The 25726-nt window shown below is 36.1% G+C and overlaps 3 protein-coding genes and 1 pseudogene across 3 annotated transcripts; all 4 read right to left on the bottom strand.

Annotated features, from left to right (window-relative positions):
• Positions 1-5336: 5336 nt before the first annotated feature.
• Positions 5337-8275, bottom strand: LOC141331393 (serum amyloid A-5 protein-like). Its single transcript, XM_073836439.1, has 4 exons — positions 8143-8275; positions 6228-6325; positions 5989-6127; positions 5337-5751 (listed from the first exon to the last, which is right to left on the bottom strand). Exons 2-4 carry the CDS (start codon positions 6313-6315, stop codon positions 5559-5561), a joined length of 420 nt encoding a protein of 139 aa, XP_073692540.1. The 5' UTR covers positions 6316-6325; positions 8143-8275; the 3' UTR covers positions 5337-5558.
• Positions 8276-12950: 4675 nt separating this feature from the next.
• Positions 12951-14171, bottom strand: LOC141331394 (serum amyloid A-5 protein-like). Its single transcript, XM_073836440.1, has 4 exons — positions 14031-14171; positions 13763-13860; positions 13517-13655; positions 12951-13291 (listed from the first exon to the last, which is right to left on the bottom strand). The coding sequence occupies exons 2-4, from the start codon at positions 13848-13850 to the stop codon at positions 13153-13155; spliced, it is 366 nt and encodes a 121-aa protein (XP_073692541.1). The 5' UTR covers positions 13851-13860; positions 14031-14171; the 3' UTR covers positions 12951-13152.
• A 659-nt stretch (positions 14172-14830) lies between these two features.
• Positions 14831-15659, bottom strand: LOC141331395 (serum amyloid A-5 protein-like; annotated as a pseudogene).
• Positions 15660-18545: 2886 nt separating this feature from the next.
• Positions 18546-19449, bottom strand: LOC141332260 (serum amyloid A-5 protein-like). The gene is made up of 3 exons (XM_073837386.1): positions 19349-19449; positions 19114-19252; positions 18546-18903 (listed from the first exon to the last, which is right to left on the bottom strand). Exons 1-3 carry the CDS (start codon positions 19434-19436, stop codon positions 18765-18767), a joined length of 366 nt encoding a protein of 121 aa, XP_073693487.1. The 5' UTR covers positions 19437-19449; the 3' UTR covers positions 18546-18764.
• Between the last annotated feature and the right edge of the window lie 6277 nt (positions 19450-25726).

Here is a 25726-nt window from a genome sequence, read left to right on the forward strand (position 1 = left end):
ATTTATAAAAGAGTAGGCGAGAATTAGTAGGCGAATGCGCTAATTCTCACGAGATTCGGGCGTATGTCTACTTAAAGTGCGTCCGAATATGCCTACTTACCTACTATATAGTAGGAAAAAAGAGTACGTGAAGAAATAAGTACGTCCGAAACCTCAGTATTCATAAAAGAGTAGGCGAGAAATCCCCGGATGTCCTACTGCTTCAGCCCAGATTCTGAAGCCTTCATCGGTGGATACTTTTCAATCCCAGCAGTCCACAGGAGGCCAAAACGTCATCATCGAACGTGATTGAGAACCGCAACGAGGGTGTTTACAAATGTGAGTATTACAACCAAAACACGGTTCCCTGTCTTAAAAATCATATTTGTTGAGCTACTTTATCGTAAACTGTTGATTTGCATAAGGTGCAAAGGTGTTATACAGTATAATATATTTGTGATTTCGTTGTTAAAACATGTTTTATGACGTATAGCGAACATTAAGGTTCAGGTAGCAGCACATGCACCTCTTCAAAAGCGGATTTACATAAAACATATACATTTTAAAGACGTTTAATAAATGTCTATTTAACAAATGACAGAAAAATGTTCTAGACTAGAGCACCACACAACACGAAACATCTGAGTGAGTGATGGACGTTATATGAGAATTCACTGTCACTGCTTTACATTAATGTAAGTAATGTAAATAAACACATGTACATATAGTAGGCCTAACTGAACTTCAAACTCATTTCAAACAGAGCTATAACAGAACTTTTCAGATTCTTGATTTCTGTGCCTTTGTTGCAGATCTTTTGTGGTGGAGCAGGACCTGAAAGGAAAGGTGACTGCAGCATTTGTGGGGAAAAGTAAAATCCGAAACTTAATATAAAGATTGATCATTTTGTAACTTCCAATACAGAGATCTAATGACATTGTGCTGTAAAAATTACAGCTTTTGTATTATATTTTTGCATCTTTGTATGATCTGAAATGTCTGCAGACTGGTGTGTGCAGTGACAAAGGAGAAATCCACAGCAGCATCCTGGAAATGAGACCCTCCATCACTCCACCTGCCCTTTGCCTCATCTGGACCAGATGTTGCTGCGGTCTCTTCATCCTCAGTAGAAAAAGACTAAAAGACCAATTTGTTTAATAAAGCTTTGTTCCATGTGTATTTATTTATGTTCATGGTTACTTTTATTATTTTACTAATTTATTCATGTTTCCTGATGTTGTCAGTAAATAAAATATAACATTTTCATAAGCGTATGCATTTATTCATTACTTCATTGAAAACAACAACAACATTATGCTTGTTTAACTAAAAATATCATTAATTATTAGTCAGCATTTATCATTATTATTGTTGGTACGAGTTGGAGTAGGCTAGCAAGTTATTTTAATTTCTAAATCGGAATACTTAAATTTTTCGAGTGTAAAATCAACAGTCTTCTCCAAAGGTAAGATCTTTGAGCAACTGATCGACGTCTCTTTTGTGCAGATGTTGCAAACATGGAGGAAAGCGTACTAGGTAGGGTTGTCGTGTTACTGATGTCATGAGGGGTCGCTGTCGCTCAATTTTTTGTATTATTATTACTGCAGAATTTATAATTCCATACAAACTCAGGGAAAGACTTAAGTATCTTTAACAAAGAACAATCATGACAGAAAACATAACTATAATAGGTTTGCGTACATAGTACAAGATTAGATACAGAAAAAAAATATTAAATATATTTGAATATTCATAAAATCGCAATGAATTAAAAATTGCATTTGTTTTTGTTATTTATTTATTATTATTTTAAGTTTCAGGGATGAAAGGACAGAGAAATTCAGCAAGAAAAAGGAAAACAAATCAGATCTAAGCTAGTTTTGCACAATTTTGCCCATTAACATATTCAAGACAACAAATTTGGGGGTTTTAGTCATTTTAGTATTGTTAAAAATATAAAAACTTCAATCAATCCAAAATAAGCAAATTTCATCAACATCAAAATGTTTACAGATTGATGAATTAAATCCGTCGCTCATATCATTTCATGTTGAGCTTGTTATAACGTCATAGGTCACATGATAACGTCAACATGGCGGAACGCGTCCATACTCAACGAGATTTGGCTGTTGAGTAGGTACTCTTTAAGCGCTCGTTAAGTAAGTACTTACTGAAATTAAGTACCTACTCATTGAGTAGGCGATTTCGGACGCAGCCTTAGTCTCAGCCTCAGACGTCACGCCCATGGAACGTTGGCTTAACGTCTGATGCATATGGTACACTTAACTGGAAACACTTCAGGAATGTCGAAGTCGTCATCTGATTAGTTGAATTTGATCGGATTTCCGGAACACGCGAGTGTCGTGTTTATTTTCGGTCCGCCGAGAAACAAAGTGCAGACTGATTTACTTGGCGTTTTGCTTATGCAGACGCCGTTGTTGTTATACACATTTGCGACGTTCGCGAACAAATTATTGACTTACTGCTTGTTCTCCCTCTTCTTCGTTAACTTTCAATGCTGGTTATTTCAATGACTGACTTGTTGCATGCCAGTCTGTTGTTGTGGGGGCATTTCTACGCCCCGAAAAGTGACGCTGAATGAAACGAACTGTGATTGGTTGTTTGATATGTCGGTCAAACAGCCTTATGGGCGGGCCTTGGCCAATTAAAGCTGCCATGAATTCCAGACCTTCAGCCGTCGCTCATATCATTTCATGTTGAGCTTGTTATAACGTCATAGGTCACATGATAACGTCAACATGGCGGAACGCGTCCATACTCAACGAGATTTGGCTGTTGAGTAGGTACTCTTTAAGCGCTCGTTAAGTAAGTACTTACTGAAATTAAGTACCTACTCATTGAGTAGGCGATTTCGGACGCAGCCTTAGTCTCAGCCTCAGACGTCACGCCCATGGAACGCTCGTTGAGTATGGACGCGTTCCGCCATGTTGACGTTATCATGTGACCTATGACGTTATAACAAGCTCAACATGAAATGATATGAGCGACGGCTGAAGGTCTGGAATTCATGGCAGCTTTAATTGGCCAAGGCCCGCCCATAAGGCTGTTTGACCGACATATCAAACAACCAATCACAGTTCGTTTCATTCAGCGTCACTTTTATAATGTAGTGATCTAGTATCTAGGCTATTTTAATAAGAATCGCTGGCAAGCGCTAACAAGAAGTTTATGTATGTGCGCATCATATGCAATCTCCGACCTTTCTCTCTCTCTCTCTCTCTGCGTTTGAGTGCATCAATTAAAGCAGCGCATTAATATAGAACGGTGATTAAACTGACTTGGAACTACCAGTACCTGTGCATTAAGTAAGGGATAATGTATAGGCAGCCGGTAGTTATCGCAGAAATAAGCCCCAACAGTGTGATCAGGACCCGACGCGAAGCGGAGAAAAAAAAAGAAAAAAGAACCAGAGCCATATAAAAAGATCTTAAAAATAATAAAATAATATAAAATAATCTTTTTATATGGCTCTGAAAAGAACGAACCTGCAAATGTCTCAACTGACCAATCAGAATCAAGCATTCCAAAGAGCCGCGTAATAAACGGTTTTACTGCATACCTGCCTGCCAATCAGAATCCAGTATCCAGACATTCCATGGAATAAGTAAGGGACAATCAACGGTTTGCCGTGTATTAAAGGATTTTAAATGCACAACGTGGAGGCTAATAACCGCCAGACGCGAAGCGCATTTTGAATCCTTTAATGCACGGCAAGCCGTTGATTATCCCTTACATATATCAGCTCTTATCTGATCAAAAACACAGAAACAAACACTAATATTGTGTAATAATATTGCACGTTTTAATACTGGTTTCCTATTTTAATTTACAATAATATACAATAAAAAATTTTTTTTTCTTTGACACAAAACTAAATTTTCAGTTCCTAATCAGTTGTTACTCCAGTCTTCAGTGTCACATGATCCTTCAGAAATCATTCTAATATGCTGATTTATTATCAGTGTTGGAAAATAAAGCAACAAGCCTCAAGTCAAGAAGCCATGTTTTACAGTGAATTTGTAACAGCTAAGGGGCATTGTTAGGCACAAAAAGAAGCCACGGCTTTACGGGGCTTATTGCTTTTTTTTTTTTTTTTTATAAAACAGTTATTCTATATACGTAGTAAGGTTTCACAAAATAAAACGTAATGATATGAAAAAAATGTGTTCTTCCGCCAAACAATGTAGTTCCTGAGAAACTGGTTGCAGCCACTGATCATAATTATATCTATTATAGATAAGTGGTTGCAGCAAAGTGGTTAGCGGGCAACACACAAACATAAACAAAGGTGTAGGTTTGTAGAGTAATTTACAACAGCTTAGAACGCGGCTCAACCAATCAGAATCAAGGACCGGAACTATTCATTTTATAATATTTTTTTTGGAACCTGTGATACTTTTTTCAGGATTCTTTGTTTTTTTTCTTTGTTAAATATTTACTATCACTTTGTATCCGTAACACCTCCTTTCTGAATGAATTTCTGAAAGTATTTCTGAAAGTATTCTTTAAAAAAAATTACTAACACCAAACTTTCTATTTAAAATAAATGCTGTTCTTTTTCCACTTTTTATTTTTTAAAGAATCCGGAAAAAAGTATCACAGGTCCCAAAAAATATTAAGCAGCACTGATAATAAATTTGCATATTAGAATAATTTCTGAAGGATCATGTGACACTGAAGACTGGAGTAATGAAGATGAAAATTCAGCTTTGCTTCACGGGAAAAAAAATGTTTTCAAGTAAATTGAAAATAGAAAACTGTTATTTTAGATTCTAATAATATTTCAGAAAATTAAACGTGTTTTCTATTTAATAATTAAACTGTGGATCAGTGTAAAGACAGTGTTCTTGATGTGCTTGAATAATATATAATGGCATATAAAGGCAATGTGCTTGAGTGACCAGCTGGAGGCACTCCAACATAAACATGCATAGCCTTACACAAATGACTTACGTTGTTTACATACATATTGGATAGAATTTGATCTTACAATTTCAGGTTATCATGTAATCCTATCAACCTACAACTACAGTAAAACAGAAGAAACCGAGATCTAGTTGTGGTGTTGGAAGGATGAATTGTCACAGTGAAGTAAGCATCAGTTTATATAAACTTTTATTGTGATCAGATAAATTTAGTTGATTTTTTTCTGAAATGCAGTTCAAGCAATATTCTTGATAAAAATGAGAATAAAAGTTTAATTTCATTCCTGTAATGTAAATCAAATTAATGTAACATCAAAGACTGTATTTTGATGTAATAAATGCAAATCAGTCAAGACAAAATTTTCTGACAAAGGTGTTGGCAAATAAGGACAATGTTCTTGAGTGACCAGCTGGAGGCGCTAGAGTTAGTTTCTTTATTCAGACACTGGAGCGTGTTACATGGATTTAATTATTCGAAAACTCATGTCATATATACAGATATAATTAAGATAATTGCTAAATGGTATAAAAAAACTGGTATGAATGAAATGGCTTTCTGCCAAATTGAATCAAGCAGTCTTACAGTAAAACATATTTAATTCAGTTTCTGTTGCACTGATGGTGGTCTTCTTTTCAGTACTTTTCAGGAAGTCCTTTGGGTCTGTAGCGGTTGGGGTCACCACCGTTACGCCCCCAGCGATTGGCTTCCTGGTCAGCTGCAGAATCCGCATTACCGCGGCCTGAATTACCGAAATCTTTAAGGAATCCCTCAGCCAATCCCTTACTGAATCGCTCTTGCACTGCCTGCGCAGCCTCTCTTGCATCACTGCACATATCAGAACAGTGATTTAATGCCATTTTCATGCACTTAAAATGCCAACATTAACATTAGATAATAATATTACAAATCAAATTCCCTGCGGAAAATGTAAACATCCATAATAGTACACTGAGCTCCTGTTGGCTGCATTATTGTTAGGGTTCAATCATTCTTGCTTAGTTTAAGTGCTCAAATAAACTCAAATGGAATAAAATCATGTTAAATCTGCCACAGATGACATACCTGATCACTTCAGCTGCCCATCTGCCTCCAGGGCCCCTATTTGCAGCATCATGGTTCCCGCGTGCATGGAAATACTTGTCTGAGTTTATCCAGTTGGCCTCCTTCAGATCATTATAAGCCTGCAACATGTCCTTTGCACCTACAAAACACAGTGAAAGTGGTTATAATCTGCCTACGAACTGACTCAACTGAGTGCATGACTTCAGAGTAAATGCAGATAAATAATAGAAATTAGTGACCATCAAAGGCTTGTCCTGGAAAGTTGTACCATTGCGCTTGGGTCTCAACCAGAACAACCAGCACCAGCACAGCAAGGATAAGCTTCATGATTACAGAGCTGAACGTATAAAAACATACAAGTTAGCAAATGGCAATATTATTTGCCACAAATAATTAGGGATGGGACGATACACCTACCTCCCGATTCGATAAGATTCCGATACTTGGGTGCGGATACGATATGTATTGCGATTTTTTTAAGAATTCCGATTCTACAAGTATTGCGATTCGATTTTGTAATTTGTTGCGATTTTGTTTCTTTCTCTCTAGACCATGTGGAAAAATGTGAATAGTACACAATATATACACAATAAAAAAAATAAACATTTTAGCATTTTTCCTGTTTTATTTCAGTTTATAACAAACTGAATATTTGATTGTAAAATAACTGCAGGTTTTTATAGGATGCTGTCTCTTTAAGGCCAAATGCACGCACCAATGCACCACGGTTTCATCGGGCGCACGCGCCTGGACCTAAGTTAACTTCCGGTCTCTGTTTGTTTATCTGTCTGGCATGGTCTGGTTCGTGTCGCAGGCTACAAACGCAGCTAATAATGAGTAATGAAGTTGGTCTCAGGTTATTGTGCTGTGGTATGTGTTTCCCAAACATTTATTTATTTGTGGCGACCTGCCACGATATAAAAAAAACCGACTGATTTTCCAATTGGAAATTGGAATTAATAGACTAATTAATTAATCTGTTAATATACTTCGTTGAATAAACGTAATAAGTTACACGTTTAAAAATCAAACCCAGGCGTGGGTGTTTTTATATCACTGTATTTCTGAAGAAAGACTGTCTTTAGAAAATGTCATTTTCATTTCATCCTGCATAAGGCAGCGTTTTTAAATTAAGAGCTGCTTTGTCTATAGCCATTACCGGGGAAACCTCGTTTGTCGTGCTTAAAGCACCTCCTACTGGGAAGTAATGAGTTTGCATTTTTAATAAATCAGTCTAATTTACGCAGCCAACATATTTCGCTTGTTATTAAAAAAATAATCTACTCTAGAAGAATTTAGCTGTTGTTATTGATTCTATTTGGATGTCTACCGGAAGTTAAGTTTGGGCCACAAAAGCGCTCATGCGCAGTAACGTTTGTTTATGTTGTTTGCCGTTGAAACCGTCTATACTGATACTGGCACGCGTCTCTTCGTCTCTTTCTCATCTCAGCTGTTTCGGTTCACTGAAGACATGACCGACTGTGTTTACCAGAATACCAAAACGGGTATTTAGACATTACTTTGTATGTACGTTTCCGTTCAAATAGAAGTTAAGGGCTCAATCTGTGTGAATCGCGTCTCTCTCTCTCTCTCTCTCTCTCTCTCTCTCTCTCTCTCTCTGTGCGCGTGCTCACTTCTGGTATGTGAGGCAGCTGGAATAGAAAATATGTGCAAATTAGAAACCTTTACTCTATGATGGTTATAAATGTAACAGTTAATCCGCGAATCATATGCGTGCCGAACCGTGGGGGCTGGTATGTACGGATCACGGATCATCATCGATCCGTTGCAGCCCTGGTGATGGTGCAGGCTGTATATCTCTTGCTGTGTTTGCTGGTAAGAGATGTGACATCATGTAACCGATACAACACGTCGCTCTCTGCTAAAATAAAAGACGTAACTTTCGTCCACGTTTATAAGTAAGTGTTAAAATAAAGCAATGTATTTTATGTATGAATTAATATGGATTCTGGTGTAAAAAATCCTTTTTTAAATCGTAAATAAAAAAATCGCGATAGTTAGGTGAATCGATTTTTTGTCCCATCCCTACAAATAATGATAGTTTAAGCATTCTCCATATGATACAAGGCTGTAACTTAACCATCTTTAACTTAACATGTTTGCATTAAGAGGTTTGTTTGGTCATTATCTTACCTCTGAGGTTTGCTCGATGCAGAAACATCAGGTCTTCACCCAGCTAGAGACATTTTATAAGGCTCGGGTTGGGCGGGACATGGATTTTCCCAGATTGCAGAAGAAAATGTGAGACTACTTTGGTCCTGAAACAGCTAGTCCTGAGTTACGTAACTGTTTCTGGAAACACCAGCATTTGTGAAACATGAATGTTTCTATTTTTATAACATTGTGTCAAACTAAAACTAAACTAAAACCATTTGAAATGTTTGTTACTTGAAATAAATAAAACTTAGACAAAATAAACACAAAAAATAATCAGTTGGTGGTGATATAAAATCCCTCCCATAATATCTTGTAAAAAGTACATATTTTGATTGGTGCATTTTATGAATTTGCTAAGTCAACTAAATATGCACATTATTAATATATTTTCTGACTTAAGCTGGTATTTCAAATGCATGTGAATAATTTCAGTTTCACTTCTTACACTGTTGTCACTTTCAGTTCTGAATTGCACTGAATCATCCCAATAAAGGTCATCAAGCAGAGGGAAATTCCAGCTTTTTTTAAAAGATGGCACAACAACATACAATTATTGCAAACACATTGACATTTGCATTATACCTGACTGATAATGTCACATGGAGAAGTGGGTTATGACCTGAGAAGATTGTTTTGTCAGATAGAAAATCATAGCTGAAAATTCGGACTCTTGCATTCTCAAACACAATAACTTGTTTAGTTTCCAGGTATGGAAAATAAATAAAATGAAATAAAAGTGGAATATTGCACAAAATACTTTTTCCCAAACATAGAATCACTCTCACTTTTGATCATTTTAATGCATCCTTGCTGAAAAAAATATATTAATTTCTGTCAAACAAACAAACAAACAAACAAACAAAAAAATCTCCTATCACTTATCCCATTACAGGACTCATAATTCATAAAACATAATTTGTTAGTTTAATCAACCATTCCCTGCTGCTATGGCCTAAAAATAGATTTTAGATAATATTGAAATATAAGTTATTTAATACAAATAAGTTAGGATATAAGGATTATGGGTCAATATTTTAATTTTCAATATTTCTTTTCAATATTTCAGTGCCTTGCAAAAGTTTACATTTTGTTATGTTGCTGCCTTATGTTTAACTGTTTTAAATTACTTTTTTCCCCCACATCAGTCTACACTCCATGCACCATAATAACAAAGCAAAAACATAATTGACACAACTTTATAAATTAATTACGAATAAAAAATGCACAAGTGTTCATAACCCTTAACTCAGTGCTGAAGCACCTCTACAGCCTCAAGTATTTTTTTGGTATGATGCAACAAGATTTTTTTACATCAACATTTGACAATTATCTGCCATTCTTCTCACCTCTTCACCTTTCAAGCTCTGTCAGCTTGGATGGGGTCTGGCAGACATTTTCAGGTTTCTTCCGAAATGTTTGATTCGGTTCAAGCCCAGGCTGTGGCTGGGCCACTCCAGGACATTCACAGAAGTGTCTATAAGCCTCACTTGCTGTGTGCTTATAGGGTCATTGCCCTGTTGGAAGGTAAACCTTCTGCCCAGTTCTGAAAGCTCTGGACTAGGTTTTCATTAAGAATGTCTCAATATTTTGGTGCATTAAGCTTTCCTTCTATTCTGACGAGTCCCTCAATCCCTGCTGCTGAAAAACAGCCCCAGGCTGCTACTCCCACACTCTACTTTTGGGATGGTACTCTGCAGGTGATAAGCAGTGCCTGGTTTCCTTCAAACATGATGCTTGGAAAAGAGGTTCGTCAGACCAGAGAATCTTGTTTCTCACAGTCTGAGGGCCCTCTAGGTGCTTTTTTGAAAATTCCAAGTGTGTTTTCATGTGTCTTCACTAGGGGTGTCAAAATTAATCGTTTTTTCGATGCATCGCGATGCAGACAAGGACGGTTCGGTATCGGTTCAGTAATAGACCATAACCGATTATAACGGACTCCAGACCCAGGGGCCTTGTATGATTTTCCGGGAGGGAGGGGGTTGGGCTAATGAGGTTGAGTACTCCACATGAATGAAATAAGTCTTCAGATTTTAACTGAAAGGATTATTGCCACTTTCTTTACACACCAGTGCATTTAACGAACTAACAAACATCAGTGTGTATTTAACAAATGTCTTTATTTTTTTGTTAGTAATTCGTTTAAAAGACTGAAACATTATTTTTATTTGGTTGAAAAGACTGGCTAAAAGCACCTAGCGCGTCTATCTGGCTCAGCGCCGTTTTACACAAATATAACGATTTGTTGATATTGTGAGCGCACATAAATAATAGTAGACCTTTTGCAGTTTTGAAGGATGTAGAACTCTTACCTTTATCAACAAAAATTGTGTATTTTAGGTTTCCACTGTTATTAAGAAAAAATGCAAGTGATCGCGTTTGAGCTTCCATGTCAGCTGCAAAACCCGCTTTCACTCTCCACACAAACGATTGGATATTCGTCTAACAGCGCACATTTATCTAGATTAAATGTTTAAATTAATATTCTGAAATGCATCAAGTGTTTTATGTCTATGGATTTTATTTAATTCAAGTCGTGTTGATTTGAGAAGGCTAAATTTATCAAACATGCTCAACTCATTGCAGCTGGCCGCTTGTTCGTTAGGTTAGGTTAGGTTAAAGCTTGAATTTAACAAACATAAAATGTTCCAAACATATTTCTAAATTAACTTAAAAAGGAAACAAAACGAAAAACTAGCCACTTTGCCATTAGAATCCAAAACTGAACTATTTTAATTACTGCACGAACTCTTCTGATAAATTGTCGGACAAGGACGGGGCTCGGGTCTGAGAGTCTCAGGCTGGGCTCGTGCAGGACTCTATTCGTTCCCTCGTTTCAATTAAATAAGATCTGAGCGGTACCTCTCGGTTGAAATCGTATTTGGTTTAGTTTTTCGCGTTTAAAATGACTATAGCGGCAGCTTTTATAGCAAAAGATATACGGCCCTTTTCTGTGGTGGAAAACCCCGGCCACCTGTTAAATACACTGGAGCCGCGATATAAGCTTCCCTCACGCTGACACTTTTCAGAAAAATTATGCCGGAACTTGTAACGCGCCGATTCTCCTGGCAACAGTGTTACTTATTAAGAAGACAACTTAAATGAGCAACAGAAATTAGAAGTAAAACCATCGCAACCGCACACATGCGGAACTCATGGCATACAGCTGCAGACTGTGCACAGAACGGAACTCTGCTCTTAAAGGAGCCACAACATTTTCATCCATTACAAACGCTACAACGAAACCAAAGCCCAGGTATTTACTTTTGTGTATTTATTCTAAATGTTGCTGTAGTCATCTGTGCCGAGACTTTAGTTTTGTTTGATACACTCAAGAAGTGTGTTTTCTTTGAGGAGGTAAGATTAAAGTTTCAGTTCATATATCTGACTGTTTGTATTTATTAACACAATTGTATATATTTGAAGTAAAATTTAAAAATGAGTATGCAGTGCATCGTCAATGCATCGTGATGCATCGAGATATTGTATTGAACCGAATCGATGACATGATAATCGTAATCGAACCGAACCGTAAGACCACTGTAGGTTCACACCCCTAGTCTTCACTGAGGAAAGGATTGAGTTTGCTATACTGCCATAATCGGCACTGATGTTTGTCCTTCGGTAAGTTTCTCCCATCTGCATATATGATCATGGAGCTCAACTAGAGTGACCATCAATTGAAGGCCCTTCTGTATTAATTGCTCAGTTTGGCCAAGAGGCCAGCTCTAGGATGAGTCATGGTTGTTTCCAGCTTCTTGCATTAAAGGTAACAGAGAATACATGCTTCTGTGAATCTTCAATGCAGCAGAATGTTTTTTTAAAAGTTCCCCAGATGTGTGGTTTGACACCAGTCCTGTCTCTGAGCTCTGCAGGCAGATTTTTTTTTTTTTGACTTGACTTTTGCTCTGAAATGCATTTTCAGCTGTTAGACCTTTTATTAAGATGTGAGTGCCTTTTAAACTTCACTCGAAGTGTAGTAACATCAACAAGCAATATTATTTCTCCTGAGCTAAATTTGAACTGTCCCAGATAAGGGTATAAATAATTATGCAATGGAGTCATTTGGGTTTTTAATTTTGATACAATTTGCAAATATGTTTTTTTTGCTTTGCCACTATGGTGTAGAGTGTACATTCATGTTTTAAAAGTTATTTTAAACAGTTAAACATAAGGCAGCAACATAACAAAATGTGAAAAAATAAAGGCACTGAATATTATATAGTGTAACAAAGCAGTACTCATGATGAAATGCAATTTTTTTCACCATACCAAAACATGTAGATTTATTTAAAGAACTATGTTCATCTTGGCAAGCACAAAGAACATTACAGTTGTTTTGGATTAAAGTAAAACAGCTTGGTCTTGCAGTGTGAACGCTGAAAATATCCCAGACATGGAAATTCCAGTTGCCTGTAGCCAACACTTGCAAAACTGTCTGTTTTTGTGTGTACCACTCTCACTTTCACTTACATAAAAACATTTTTTTTTAACTTTTGCATCAGACACAACTGCATCAAACAACATAGGACTGCTGCATGGTGGGAATATATTAAAAAAGTAGACAATAAAGACATTTTGCAAAATGAAACATTTCATGTGTTTGTAAAATCTAACGTTTAAAAAATGCGTTGTATGTTTTTCTTGTTCTTAATTGATTCCTCTAATGTAAATCAATTGAACATAAAAGTTTCTGACAAACAAGTTGGCAGATAAAGACAATGTGCTTGAGGTGGAGGTGCTTCGACATAAACAATGAGTGATTCATTGAAAACATACACAAAAGATGAATGAAGTTGCTTGCTTTATTCAGACACCAGAGCGTGTTACATCGACTGAATGATGCTAAATTTTAAAGACTGCATTTTTTTGATGTCATAAATTCAGACTTAATAAAGACAACTCTGGTTTTATGCAAAAGTGAATCAAGCAGTTTTACAGTAAAAATTATTTCATTCAGTTTCTGTCGCATTGACGGTGCTCTTCTTTTCAGTACTTTTCAGGAAGTCCTTTGGGTCTGTAGCGGTTGGGGTCACCACCGTTACGCCCCCAGCGATTGGCTTCCTGGTCAGCTGCAGCATCAGAATTACCGTGTCGAGAGAGTCCCTGCACAGCCTCTCTTGCATTACTGCATACATCAGAACAGTGATTTAATGCAATTTTCATGCATACATTAGATAACAATATTACAATTAAAATTCCTCCAAAAAATGTAAACATCCATAATAGGACAGTTAGCTGCTGTTGCATTATTTAGTGCGAGGGAGCAATCATTCTTGCTTTAAATGCTCAGTTTATGTGCTCAGATGAACTTATGAGGAATAAAATGTTAAATCTAACACAGATGACAAACCTGATCACTTCAGCTGCCCATTTGCCACCGGGGCCCCTTTGTGCAGCATCATAGTTCCCGCGTGCATGGAAATACTTGTCTGAGTTTTTCCAGTTGGCCTCCTTCATATCCTGGTAAGCACGCCTCATGTCCTTTGCACCTACAAAACACAGTGAATTTGGTTCAAATCTGCCTATGAACTGGCACAATTGAGTGCAAGTCTTAAGAGTAAATGCAGATTTAAAAAAAAATGAATAACTGAGTGACCTCCAACGGCTTGTCCTGGAAATTTGTACCATTGTGCTTGGGTCTCATCCAGCAAAACCAGAACCAGCACAGCAAGAATAAGCTTCATGATTGCAGATCTGAACATATAAAAATATACAAGTTAGAAAATGGCAAAGCCATGCCATAAATAATGAAAGTTCCATAAGGATTTTTCCATATAATACATAGACAGATAAGGCTCCAACTAGATGAACCATCTAAAACTTAACATGTTTGCATAAAAAGGTTTGTTTAGTCATTCTCTTACCTCTCAGGTTTGCTCGATGCAGAAATATCAGGTCTTCACCCAGCTAGAGACATTTTATAAGGCTCGGAATGGGCTGGACATGGATTTTCCCAGATTGCAGGAGAAAATGTGAGAGTTTGGTCCTGAAACAGCTAGTCCTGTGTTGCATAACTGTTTCTGGAAGCACCAGCATTTGTGAAACATGAATGTTTCTATTTTTATAACATTGTGTCAAACTAAAACTAAACTAAAATCATTTTAAATGTTTGTTAATTGAAATAAAATAAAACTTAAATTAAACAAAACAAACACAAAAATTAATCATATAAAATGATCTCTGGGGTTCATCTAGTTGACATTCGGCTGTAGGTGCTGATCCACCATATGCTCTTGGTACGGACTGGATCCGGGGGACTGCTGTGACCATCTGATCTGGATACGGACTGGATCTGGTGCCTACAGTGACCTCGGAATTAGAAAGAAACAGACTAATATTAATGTAGATGCAAGATGCAAAATTTTGCCACAAAGTCAGATTGGGGAGAACACATCTGGTTAATTTTTGTATATATGTGTTGTATGTTTTTTGTATTCTTAATTTATTCCTCTAATGTAAATCAATTGAGCTTAACATGAAATATTATATTTTGATGTAATAATTTCAGATCTAGAAGACAATGTGCTTGAGGTGGAGGTGCTTCTACATAAACAATGAGTGATTTAATGAAAACAGACACACAAATGACGAATGAAGTTGCTTGCTTTATTCAGACACCAGCGTGTTACATATAGCCTACTAAATGAAGCAAAATCTTAAAGAATTCAATTTTGATGTCATCAATGCAGATTCAATAAAGATAACTGTTAAAACAAAAATGAAACGGTTTTATGCAAAACTGCATCAAGCAGTTATACAGTAAAAATGATTTCATTCATTTTCTGTTGCACTGATGGTGGTCTTCTTCTCAGTACTTTTCAGGAAGCCCTTCTGGTCTGTAGCGGTTGGGGTCACCACCGTTACGCCCCCAGCGATTGGCTTCCTGGTCAGCTGCAGAATCCGCATTAACGTGGCCCGAATTACCGAATCCCTGCACAGCTTCTCTCGCATCACTGCAGATATCAGAACAGTGATTTAATGCCATTTTCATGCACTAACATTAACATTAGATAATAATATTACAAAGCAAAATCCCTGCAAAAAGTTTAACATCCATGAGCTGCTGTTGGCTGCATTATATAGTGTGAGGGATCAATCATTCATGCTTTAAGTGCTCAGTTTAGTTGCTCAGATGAACTTAAGGAATAAAATCATGTTAAATCTGCCACAGATGACATACCTGATCACTCTGGCTGCCCATTTGCCTCCGGGGGCCCCTTTGTGCAGCATCATAGTTCCCGCGTGCATGGAAATATTTGTCTGAGTTTTTCCAGTTGGCCTCCCTCATATCCTGGTAAGCACGCAACATGTCCTTTGCTCCTATAAAACACAGTAAAGGTGGTTCAAATCTGCCTATGAACTGGTGCAACTGAGAGTAAATGCAGATAAAAAAAAAAAGGGTGACCTCCAACGGCTTGTCCTGGAAAGTTGTACCATTGTGCTTGGGTCTCAACCAGCAAAACCAGAACCAGCACAGCAAGAATAAGCTTCATGATTGCAGATCTGAACATATAAAAATATACAAGTTAGCAAATGGCAATGTTAACCATGCCACAAATAATGAAAGTTCCATGAGGTTTTTCCATATGATATCCGTACATAGACAGATAAGGCTCCAACTAGATGAACCATCTAAAACTTAACATGTTTGCATTAAGAGGTTTGTTTAGTCAGTCTCTCAGTGCAGACACATCAGGTCTTCACCCAGACATTTTATAAGGCTCAGATTTGTCTGGACTTTGGATTTTTAGACAATAAACTTTGAGACAGAGAATTAATCAATGAATAGCTGCAAATTCATACACTTGAGCACATAACAACTCAGGTGTTTAGTTTCCAGCAGTGAATAGCTGCATATTCAGACTCTTGCACTCTCAAGCACATAACAACTCAGATTTTTAGTTTCCGGTTACAAAAAAACAGGAAAGAAAGTGGGAATATTGCACAAAAGACGTCTTCCCAAATAAGAACTCTCATACAAAAGAAAAAAGAGATTTTTGAACGAATAGAAAGTTCAATAGAGGTTAAAGTATTTTCTATTTCACCACATAGTAATGCTGACTTCCTTATATTTGTTTTGTTGACAGTCTAAAAATATTATATAGTTATTATTCAGTCATGTTTGTTCTCCCAAATGGTAAAACATCTTGTTCTTGCAGTGTGAAGAACTGTTTGTTCTTGAGTGCTGAATCATCCCAGGCATGGAAATTCCAGATAGCCAACACTCGCCAACAGTGTGTGTGTAGTCTTACCACTCTCACTTTTACTTTCACTTTTACTTAGATACTTAGGGAAAAGCATTTTATTTAAAGACTTTTACTGACTTAAGTTTGAGTGTGCAACCACATCAAACACAATATCATCAAGTAACACAGCAAGGTGGGAATATATTTAAATATAGAAAATAAAACAAATCTCTTTTTCTTACAGTTTTTTACAGTCGCTTTTGCACTAATAACAGAACCTTCATGACATTTTTTCAAAACTCTAGACACATAATTCACAACCAATGATCAAAATGCTAATTTTTCAAAACACTTAACACTTTTTTCAAATGCTTGGATACAATACATATAAGCCAAAGATCATTTGTTCATTGAAACCAGTTCAAAATGACACAACTTAACATCAAAGTATTACTATTTCAAAATGCAACTCACACATTACTTCTGAGTTGATTGTGACAGGTTCAGGATAAATCATTTGACACCAGTTACCACAGAATATGACCCAGATGGACTCCATACTATCTATGGATGTTATATTTCATTCTTTATCAGATATGGTTTCTTTGGTCCCATGTACCTTTTTTACAGAACCCATTTTCATATTCAACATAACTGTATGCAAAAAGCAAAACCAGGTTGATGGAAACATAGATGCATAGTGCAGTCCCTGCTGAAAAAAACACACCTAAAACCAGCCTAGGCTGGTTGGCTGATCTTAGCAGGTCAGGCTGGAAAAGTGGCCAAAACCCCTCTAAAACCAGCCTGCTGACCAGCTAAAACCAGACAAACCAGCCTAGGAAAAAACTTCAGTGAGGAACACTTCAGTATTCAGTATACTGTATTGTTTTTTAAATCTAATTTTTTCCTTTGGAAACCTATGCTATGATTTTATTTCATCAGTAAATTCCACATTACAGTATTTCAACGATACCACTGTGTCTGTACTCTAGTCTAAAATAATGAAACCTGAATCACATATTTTGTACAACTCTATTTAATGATTGTACTAACAAATACACAGTGAAACTATGGGTATTTTGTGATTGGGTGATCTAAAGTAATGATATTTCATAATACATTTGTTTTTTGAAACAATGCTTCTGCAAATGCAAGGCTTCTTTAAAGATATGAACGAAATATGCAAAGTTTTGAACACTGGACAGCCTGTGTTACAAATAATTAGTGTTTTGAGTTTTGAAAAATTACATAAAGGTTCTGTTATTAGTGCAAAAAACGATTGTGAAAAAAAAACTGTGAAAAAACTGGTTGTGGATCAGTGTAAATACAGTGTTCTTGATGTGCTTGAATGACCAGCTGGAGGCGGTCCAACATAAATAAAGAGTGACCTGAATAAACTATGGAAATGCAGTTGAACGAATTCGCTGCGTGTTTTAAATAACGTACAAAATAATAACAAAACGCAATATGTGACGGTCGGTATTGATTTTTTTTTTTTTGGTCGATGTTGAATCTGTGGCGGTCAGAATTTAATTTGTGGCGCACCGCCACAGATTCGTCTATGTGTGGGAAACACTGTATTTGACAAAAAGTGGGGCCAGATTTTAGAATATTTGAATGTAATTGATGTAATGCACGTATAGCCAATGACCCATGATGATGACGAGTTATTAATAATGTAGTGTGAACAGAATTCATTGATAATGTATTTAAGATGGTGCCTAAAGGATTATTTGACAGCCAATACGTCAGGATAATGCAGGATAATTCTTATTATTTTTTTATTTATTTTCTATTTTTTTTACAGTGTATAATTGTCATCATTTTATTTCAATGTACATTTACAGAACTAAGTGACTTCATAACATTTGTGAATTTGCATTCTGCATATGCAATACCTGACCAGTTAACCTATAATTAGCCTTTATATGCATTTGTCCCTCTGTGTTCTGTTGTTCTGTCATAGGTTATTGCATTTTAATTAATAATTTCTTATCGTATTTTTTATTTTTATTTTATTTGTCGTTGTCTTGTTTGTTCTGTGAAAAAGCTAAACACTAAAATAAATGTGTAAAAAAAAAAAAGACAAAATTTTCTAACATAGATGTGGGCAGATAAAGACAATGATCCTGAGTGACCAGCTGGAGGCGCTTCAACATAAACAATGATTGAATGAAATCAGGCACAATGACGAACGGAGTTAATTTCTTTATTCAGACACAAGAGCGCGTTACATAGACAAAATTATGCTCAAATTCATGTCATATATGCAGATTTAATAAGGATAACTGTTAAGATGCAAATAAAGAAAAAGTTTTATGAGTCAAATGGTTTTCTGCTAAATTGAATCAAGCCGTTTTACAGTAAAAATGATTTCATTCAGTTTCTGCTGCACTGATGGTGGTCTTCTTTTCAGTACTTTTTGGGAAGTCCTTTGGGTCTGTAGCGGTTGGGGTCACCACCGTTACGCCCCCAGCGATTAGCGGCCTGGTCAGCTGCAGCATCAGAATTACCGCGGCGAGAGAGTCCCTGCACAGCCTCTCTTGCATCACTGCACACATCAGATTTACTGGTGATTTCATGCAATTTTAATTCACTTAAAATATATATTACGATCCCCAAAAGCATTTAAACATCCATAATAGCACATTTGATCTGCTGTTGCATTAAAGTGCAATGAAGTAATCATTCTTGCTCAGTTTAGGTGCTCAAATTAACTTCTGAAAATAAATTTATGTTAAATCTGCCACAGATGACATACCTGATCACTCTGGCTGCCCATTTGCCTCCGGGGCCCCTTTTTGCAGCATCATAGTTCCCTCGTGCATGGAAATACTTGTCTGAGTTTTTCCAGTTGGCCTTCCTCATATCCTGGTAAGCACGCAACATGTCCTGTGAACCTACAAAACACAGTGAAAGTGGTTCAAATCTGCCTATGAACTGACTTCAGTGCATGAGTTCAGAGTAAACGCAGGTAAAAAGAAAAAAATAGTGACCTCGAACAGCTTGTCCTGGATAGCGGTACCATTGCGCTTGAGTCTCAACCAGCAAAACCAGCACCAGCACAGCAAGAATAAGCTTCATGTTTACAGAGCTGAACATATAAACATATACAAGTTAGCAAATGTAATATTAACCATGCCACAAATACTAAAAGTGTAAAATCTGCACTCTCATTTGGATAGACAGATGAGAGTGCAGAATGAAGATAGAGGTTAGTTTACTCTTACCTTTCAGATGCTCAGTTTAGATACATCAGGTCTTCACCCAGCTAGAGACATTTTATAAGCCTCGGATTGGGCTGGACATGGATTTTCCTGACCGTGATGTGACCGATTGCTTTAGGAAAATCAGACAAATTTTGTCTTCAAACAGCTAGTCCTGTGTTGCACAACCGCTTCTGGGAATCCAACATTTGTGAAACATAACTGTTTATAACAGTGTGTCAAACTAAACTGAAACACTTGTTACTTGAGATAAAATAAACATTAAAAGAGTTTTATTTAAGCTAGTTTATCTTGAAGTATTATAATAACTGATTATGAGTTATAAGTCTGATTATGGAAAAACATAAAAAATTAAATCACAAAACCACAAATATATTACTAAAATTTTAACTAAAATATAAAAATAAAATCGAATTCAAAATATTAACGAAAGCTATTATAGTATATTAGTGATACTAATACTGAAACAAATAATTTAATTAAATAATAATAATTAAACACACTCAAATGAAAATGTAGCAAAAATCCTAGCATTTTTATCTTAGATAAAGTACATTTTAATGAAAAAAAATCAATATATATTGCAAAAGTATTCATACCCCTTCATTTTATTTCACGTTTTATTGTGCAGCCTTATGGTAAATTGCTTTAAATTACTTTTTCCCACATCAATCGACACTCCATACACCATAACAACAAAGCACAAAACAGACGTGTGACAACTTTGCACATTTATTAAAAATAAAACACTGAAATAAGTACATTGCATAAGTATTCGTATACTCAGTACTTAGCTGAAGCACCTTTAAAGCCTTTAACTGTTTAAGTTATTCACATCTGCATTTGGCAATTATCTGCCATTTTTCTCCTCACCTCTTCATCTCTCAAGCTTTGTCATCTTGGATGGGGTCTTGCAGATATTTTTAGGTTTTTCCAGAAATCTTTGATTGGGTTCAAGCCCAGGCTGTGGCTAGGCCACTGAAGGCCTCTCACAGAGTTGTTTATAAGCCACTCTTGTTGTGTGCTTAAAGTCATTGTCCTGTTGAAAGATGAACCTTCTGGCCAGTCTAAGGTTCTGAGTACTTTGGACAAGGTTTTCATTAAGGCTACTTCTATATTCTGCTCCTAGCTTAGGGCAGATAATGTATCAGTTGTACATACTTTGATTGGTGCATTTTATGCATTTGGTAAGTCAACTAAGTATGCATATTGTTAATATATTCTCTGCATTTGAATAATTTCAGTTTCACTTCTTACACTGTTGTCACTTTCAGCTCTGAATTGGCACTGAATCATCCTTATAAAGGTCTTCCAAGCAGAGGGAAATTCCAGCTATACATGTAGACACCAGTCTGTGTGTAAAGAATTTTGTAAAGTTCAAGCGTATTTTTTTATTTGAGATGACACACATGTTGTGTGATTGCAAAAGCATTGATCCCTGCTTTATACCTGCTTGATAAAGTCATACCTGGAGAAGTGGATTATGACCTGAGAAGATTGTTATATTGGACAATTAATCAATGAATAGCTGCATATTCAGACTCTTGCACTCTCAAGCACACAACAACTCAGGGGCCTCATTTATAAAACTTTCTTACGCACTGATTTGATCTTAGAGTGTTCGTACGATCAAATCCACGTCAAAGTACAGATTTATAAAAACCGTCTTTGACGTGGAAAAGTACTTATCTCCACGTCAGATTCCAGCTTGGCGTACGACCGTTTCCTTGTGGTAATGCCTGGTATTGCAGATAGTTCAGCCTCACTATCATTTGATTTCTTGCGCTCCTTTTTACTTGCTATTGTCAGAGTTTTTGCTTTAGGAATGAGCTCATTTTATATGTTAATTAATTAAGCAGGGGCGTTTCGACGGCGGAACATTCAGCTGCACACAATTCCACGATCATTTGTGATTTATAACCGAATGACTGGCGTACGCATGGATTTCGTGGTACGTTCGTTTCTCTGAATCACTCTTACGATCAAATCAGAAAAGTTCTTAGATAAAATCAAGGATGGTTTCTACGCAAGTCTTTATAAATGAGGCCCCAGGTGTTTAGTTTCAGTTACAAAAACAGGAAATAAAATGGGAATATTGCACAAAAGAGGTCTTACCAAACAAGAGCTGCCATACAAAAGAAAAAGAACAACATTTGTGTGAATTAAAAATCTTTTGTAACATTGTAATTGTCTTTACTGTCACTTTTGATCATTTGCATCCTTGCTGAATAAAATTATTGATTTATTTCTTTCTTTCTCTCTTTCTTTCTTTCTTTCTTTCTTTCTTTCTTTCTTTCTTTCTTTCTTTCTTTCAAACAAACAAACAAACAAACAAACAAACAAACAAACAAACACACAAACAAACAATAAAATTCCTGTTTGTTTGTTTAGTGATAGTTGTTTGTGAGTCACTTGTTTGTCCTGAACAGTTAAACTGCCTGCCGATCTTCAGAAAAATCCTTCAGGTCCCACAAATTCTTTGGTTTTTCAGCATTTTTGTGCATTTTAACCTTTTCCAACAATGACTGCATGATTTTGAGATCCATCTTTTCACACTGAGGACAACTGAGGGACTCATATGCAACTATTATGCTCCAGAAGGAAACACAATACATTATAGTCTGTGGGTGAAAACCTTTGGAATTTGAAGATCAAGGTAAATTTACCTTATTTTGTCTTCTGGGAAACATGTAAATATCTTCTGTAGCTTCTGAAGGGCAGTACTAAATAAAAAATAAAAATATATTTAGGCAAAATAAGAAAAATGTACACATCTTCATTCTATTCAAAAGTTGACTTGCTCTTAATGCATCGTGTTTTCTTCAGGAGCGTCAGTGAGTGTTTGAACCTTCTGTAATAGTTGCATATGAGTCCCTCAGTTTCATCAGTGTGTAAAGATGGATTTCAAAATCGTACAGATATTGTTGGAAAGGGTTCAAAAACACAAAAAGGCAAAAAAAAAAAAAAACCTCCCACAGAATTATGTCCATTTTGACAAGCATATAGAAACAATACAGGTGTTTTGGATTAAAGTATTTCTTATTTTAGTAATGCTGTTTTCCTCATATCTGTTTTGTTGACAGTCTAAAAACATTATATAGCCATTATTCAGTCATGTTTGCGCTCCCAAATGTTAAAACTGCTTATTTTTGCAGTGTGAAGGATGAATCATCCCAGGCATGGAAATTCCAGATGCCTGCACACATAGCCAACACTTACAGTGCGTGTGTGTGTGTGTGTGTGATAGTCTTACCGCTGTAATTTTTACTTTCACTTAAATAAATTAAATAAAATTAGTTTTTTTAATTAGTTTGCTTATAACTGTATATGTGTGCTTTCATTTGTATTTGTTGTATGTTTTTCTTATTCTTAATTTAATGTGGAACTATCCCTTTAAAAACTTTATTTAAAGATCAGGGTAAATTTCAATTATTTTGTCTTCTGGGAAACATCTTAGTATCTGCTATAGCTTCTTAAGGGCAGTACTAAATGAAAAAACAAACAAACAAAACGATATTTAGGCAAAATAGGAAAAATGTATACACATCTTCATTCTGTTCAAAAGTTTACACCCTCAGCTCTTTCCTCATGGAGCATCAGTGAGCGTTTGAACCTTCTGTAATAGTTGTATATGAGTCCCTCAGTGTGAAAAGATGGATCTCAAAATCATAGTCATTGTTCAAATACACAAAAATGCTGAAAAACCACAGAAATATATCCATTTTGACAAGCACAAAGAAACATTACAGGTGTTTTAGATTAAGTCTTTCCTATTTCACCACATAGAAACGCTGACTTCCTTATATGTTTTGTTGACAGTCAAAAATTATTATATATTCATTATTCAGTAATGTTTGCTCCCCCAAATGTTAAAGCCGCTTGTTCTTGCAGTGTGAGGAACTGAATCATCCCAGGCATGGAAATTCCACATAGCCAACACTTGCCAACAGTGTGTGTGTAGTCTTACCACTCTCACTTTTACTTTCACATTTACTAAGATACTTGGGGAAAAGCATTTTTATTTTAAGACGTTTACTGACATAAGTTTGAGTCTGCAACCACATCAGACACAACAGCATCAAGTAACACAGCAAGGTGGGAATAAATTTAAATATAGACAATAAAAACTTTTTAAATCATGAAACATTTCATGTGTCTATAATGTCTACCTTTTAAGCCTTCATTTTTCATGTTTTGTGGACTTTCCATGTTTTTGTATGTGGATCAGTGTAAAGACAGTATTCTAGATGTGCTTGAATGACCAGCTGGAGGCGCTCCAACATAAACAATGAGTGATGTGAATAAACATAGCTATTCTGAATCGATTTGACACTTTTCTCCAATGCAGTGTTCTTGTTCTCAAAACAATTCGTACAGCTATCCAAACACAAAATGATCTATTAACTGTTCCAAATAGTTCAATTTTACTGCAAAATGAAGCACTGCAATTTTTACTCTACTAATGCATTTCTTAAAAGTACATTTTAACATCAAATCTAAAGGTGTGTTCTCTATTGATTATAAAACACATTCAGCTGTAGATGTACAAATATGCTAATGAAAATACATATTTATTGCAATTATTCAACAGTTTGGACAGGACCCTCTTCAATTCTAACTTGACAATGCCGCTGTGTATAAGGCAAGGTTCAAATCAAAACGACTGATTCAGTCAGTGTGGAAGAACTATGGTCTGCAGAAAGCAAGGTAATAATCCCAGCTGAACACCTCTGGTGTGACTTTAAATGCAGACCTTGAGCCAAAAACTCATCACCAAACACCAGTGACTTGTACAAACACTACATGGACAAAAGTATTGGGAGACCCCTTCTTTAAAACAGAAATAGGCACTTCTAAAACTGTGGCAACAAATACGGAAACATAACGTATTTAAAAATTGTATTTCCATCTCTGTTGCAAAAGTTTTGGATTTGTCTAAAATGACTGTACCCACACGTACAAGTCATCGGTGTTTGGTGATGAGTTTTTGGCTCAAGGTCTGCATTTAAAGTAACACCAGAGATGTTCAGATGGGATTAGTACTTTGCTTTCTGCAGACCATAGTTCTTCCACACTGACTGAATCAGTCATTTCGATTTGAACCTTGCCTTATACACAAAAACATTGTCATGTTAGAATAGAAGATGGTCTTGTCAAAACTGTTGCTGTAAAATTAGAAGCACACAATTCCCTAGAATATCATTTTATGCTTTAAACATTAAGATTTGTACTCATGGAAATTACTAAAGTAGTCAAACCTGTTCATTAGAAGGGGGTGAGCGAATATTTTTTTGCAATATAGTGTATATATAACTGGTTTCTAGGTAAATTTGGCCATCGCCATGGAGTGTCAGTAAGGACACAGAGACAGGGACCCCAATTAAATGGCTTTATTATACAAGTTTGCATGTTTTTTTATCCTTTTCTACACGTCTTTCTTTCCTCAGTCGTAAAGAAATTATGTTCCTTTGAGGAAAACATTTTAGGATTTTTCTCCACATAGTGGACTTCAATGGTGCCCCAAATGTGGTTGTAAATGATCCCAACCGAGGAAGAAGGGTCTTATCTAGTGAAACATAATTTCTTAATGACTTAAGACATGAACATCTTAGATGACAAGGGGGTGAGTACATTATCTGTAAATTTTTGTTCTGGAAGTGAATGTCTCCTTTAAGTTGTTTGCTCAGTTAGTAAAACATACTGGATAGACTTTTACAGGTTATCATTTTCAGGTTATCATGTAATCCTACCAACCCATCTACAACCTACAACTATCATAAAACAAAAGACACCAAGATAAAAACTGTTGGAGGGATGAATTGTCACATCAGTGACAGCATCGGTAACCTTCCATTAAGACTGAGTCTGAGAGGATCAGAAATTTAATTGATATTTTTCTAAGCAAAAATGCAGTACAAGCAATATTCGCGGTAAAAATGAGGCTAAAACTTTTAGTTTATTCCTCTAATAATGTAAATTAAAAGATTGTATTTTGATGTAATAAATGCAGATTTAAATGGCCAGTCAAGAATAAAAATTTCTAACATAGATGTGGGCAGATAAAGACAATGATCCTGAGTGACCAGCTGGAGGCGCTCCAACATAAACAATGAGTGAATGAAAACAGACACAATGACGAATGGAGTT

The sequence above is a fragment of the Garra rufa genome, chromosome 3 (assembly GCF_049309525.1).
Source record: "Garra rufa chromosome 3, GarRuf1.0, whole genome shotgun sequence".
Taxonomy (NCBI): Eukaryota; Metazoa; Chordata; class Actinopteri; order Cypriniformes; family Cyprinidae; genus Garra; species Garra rufa.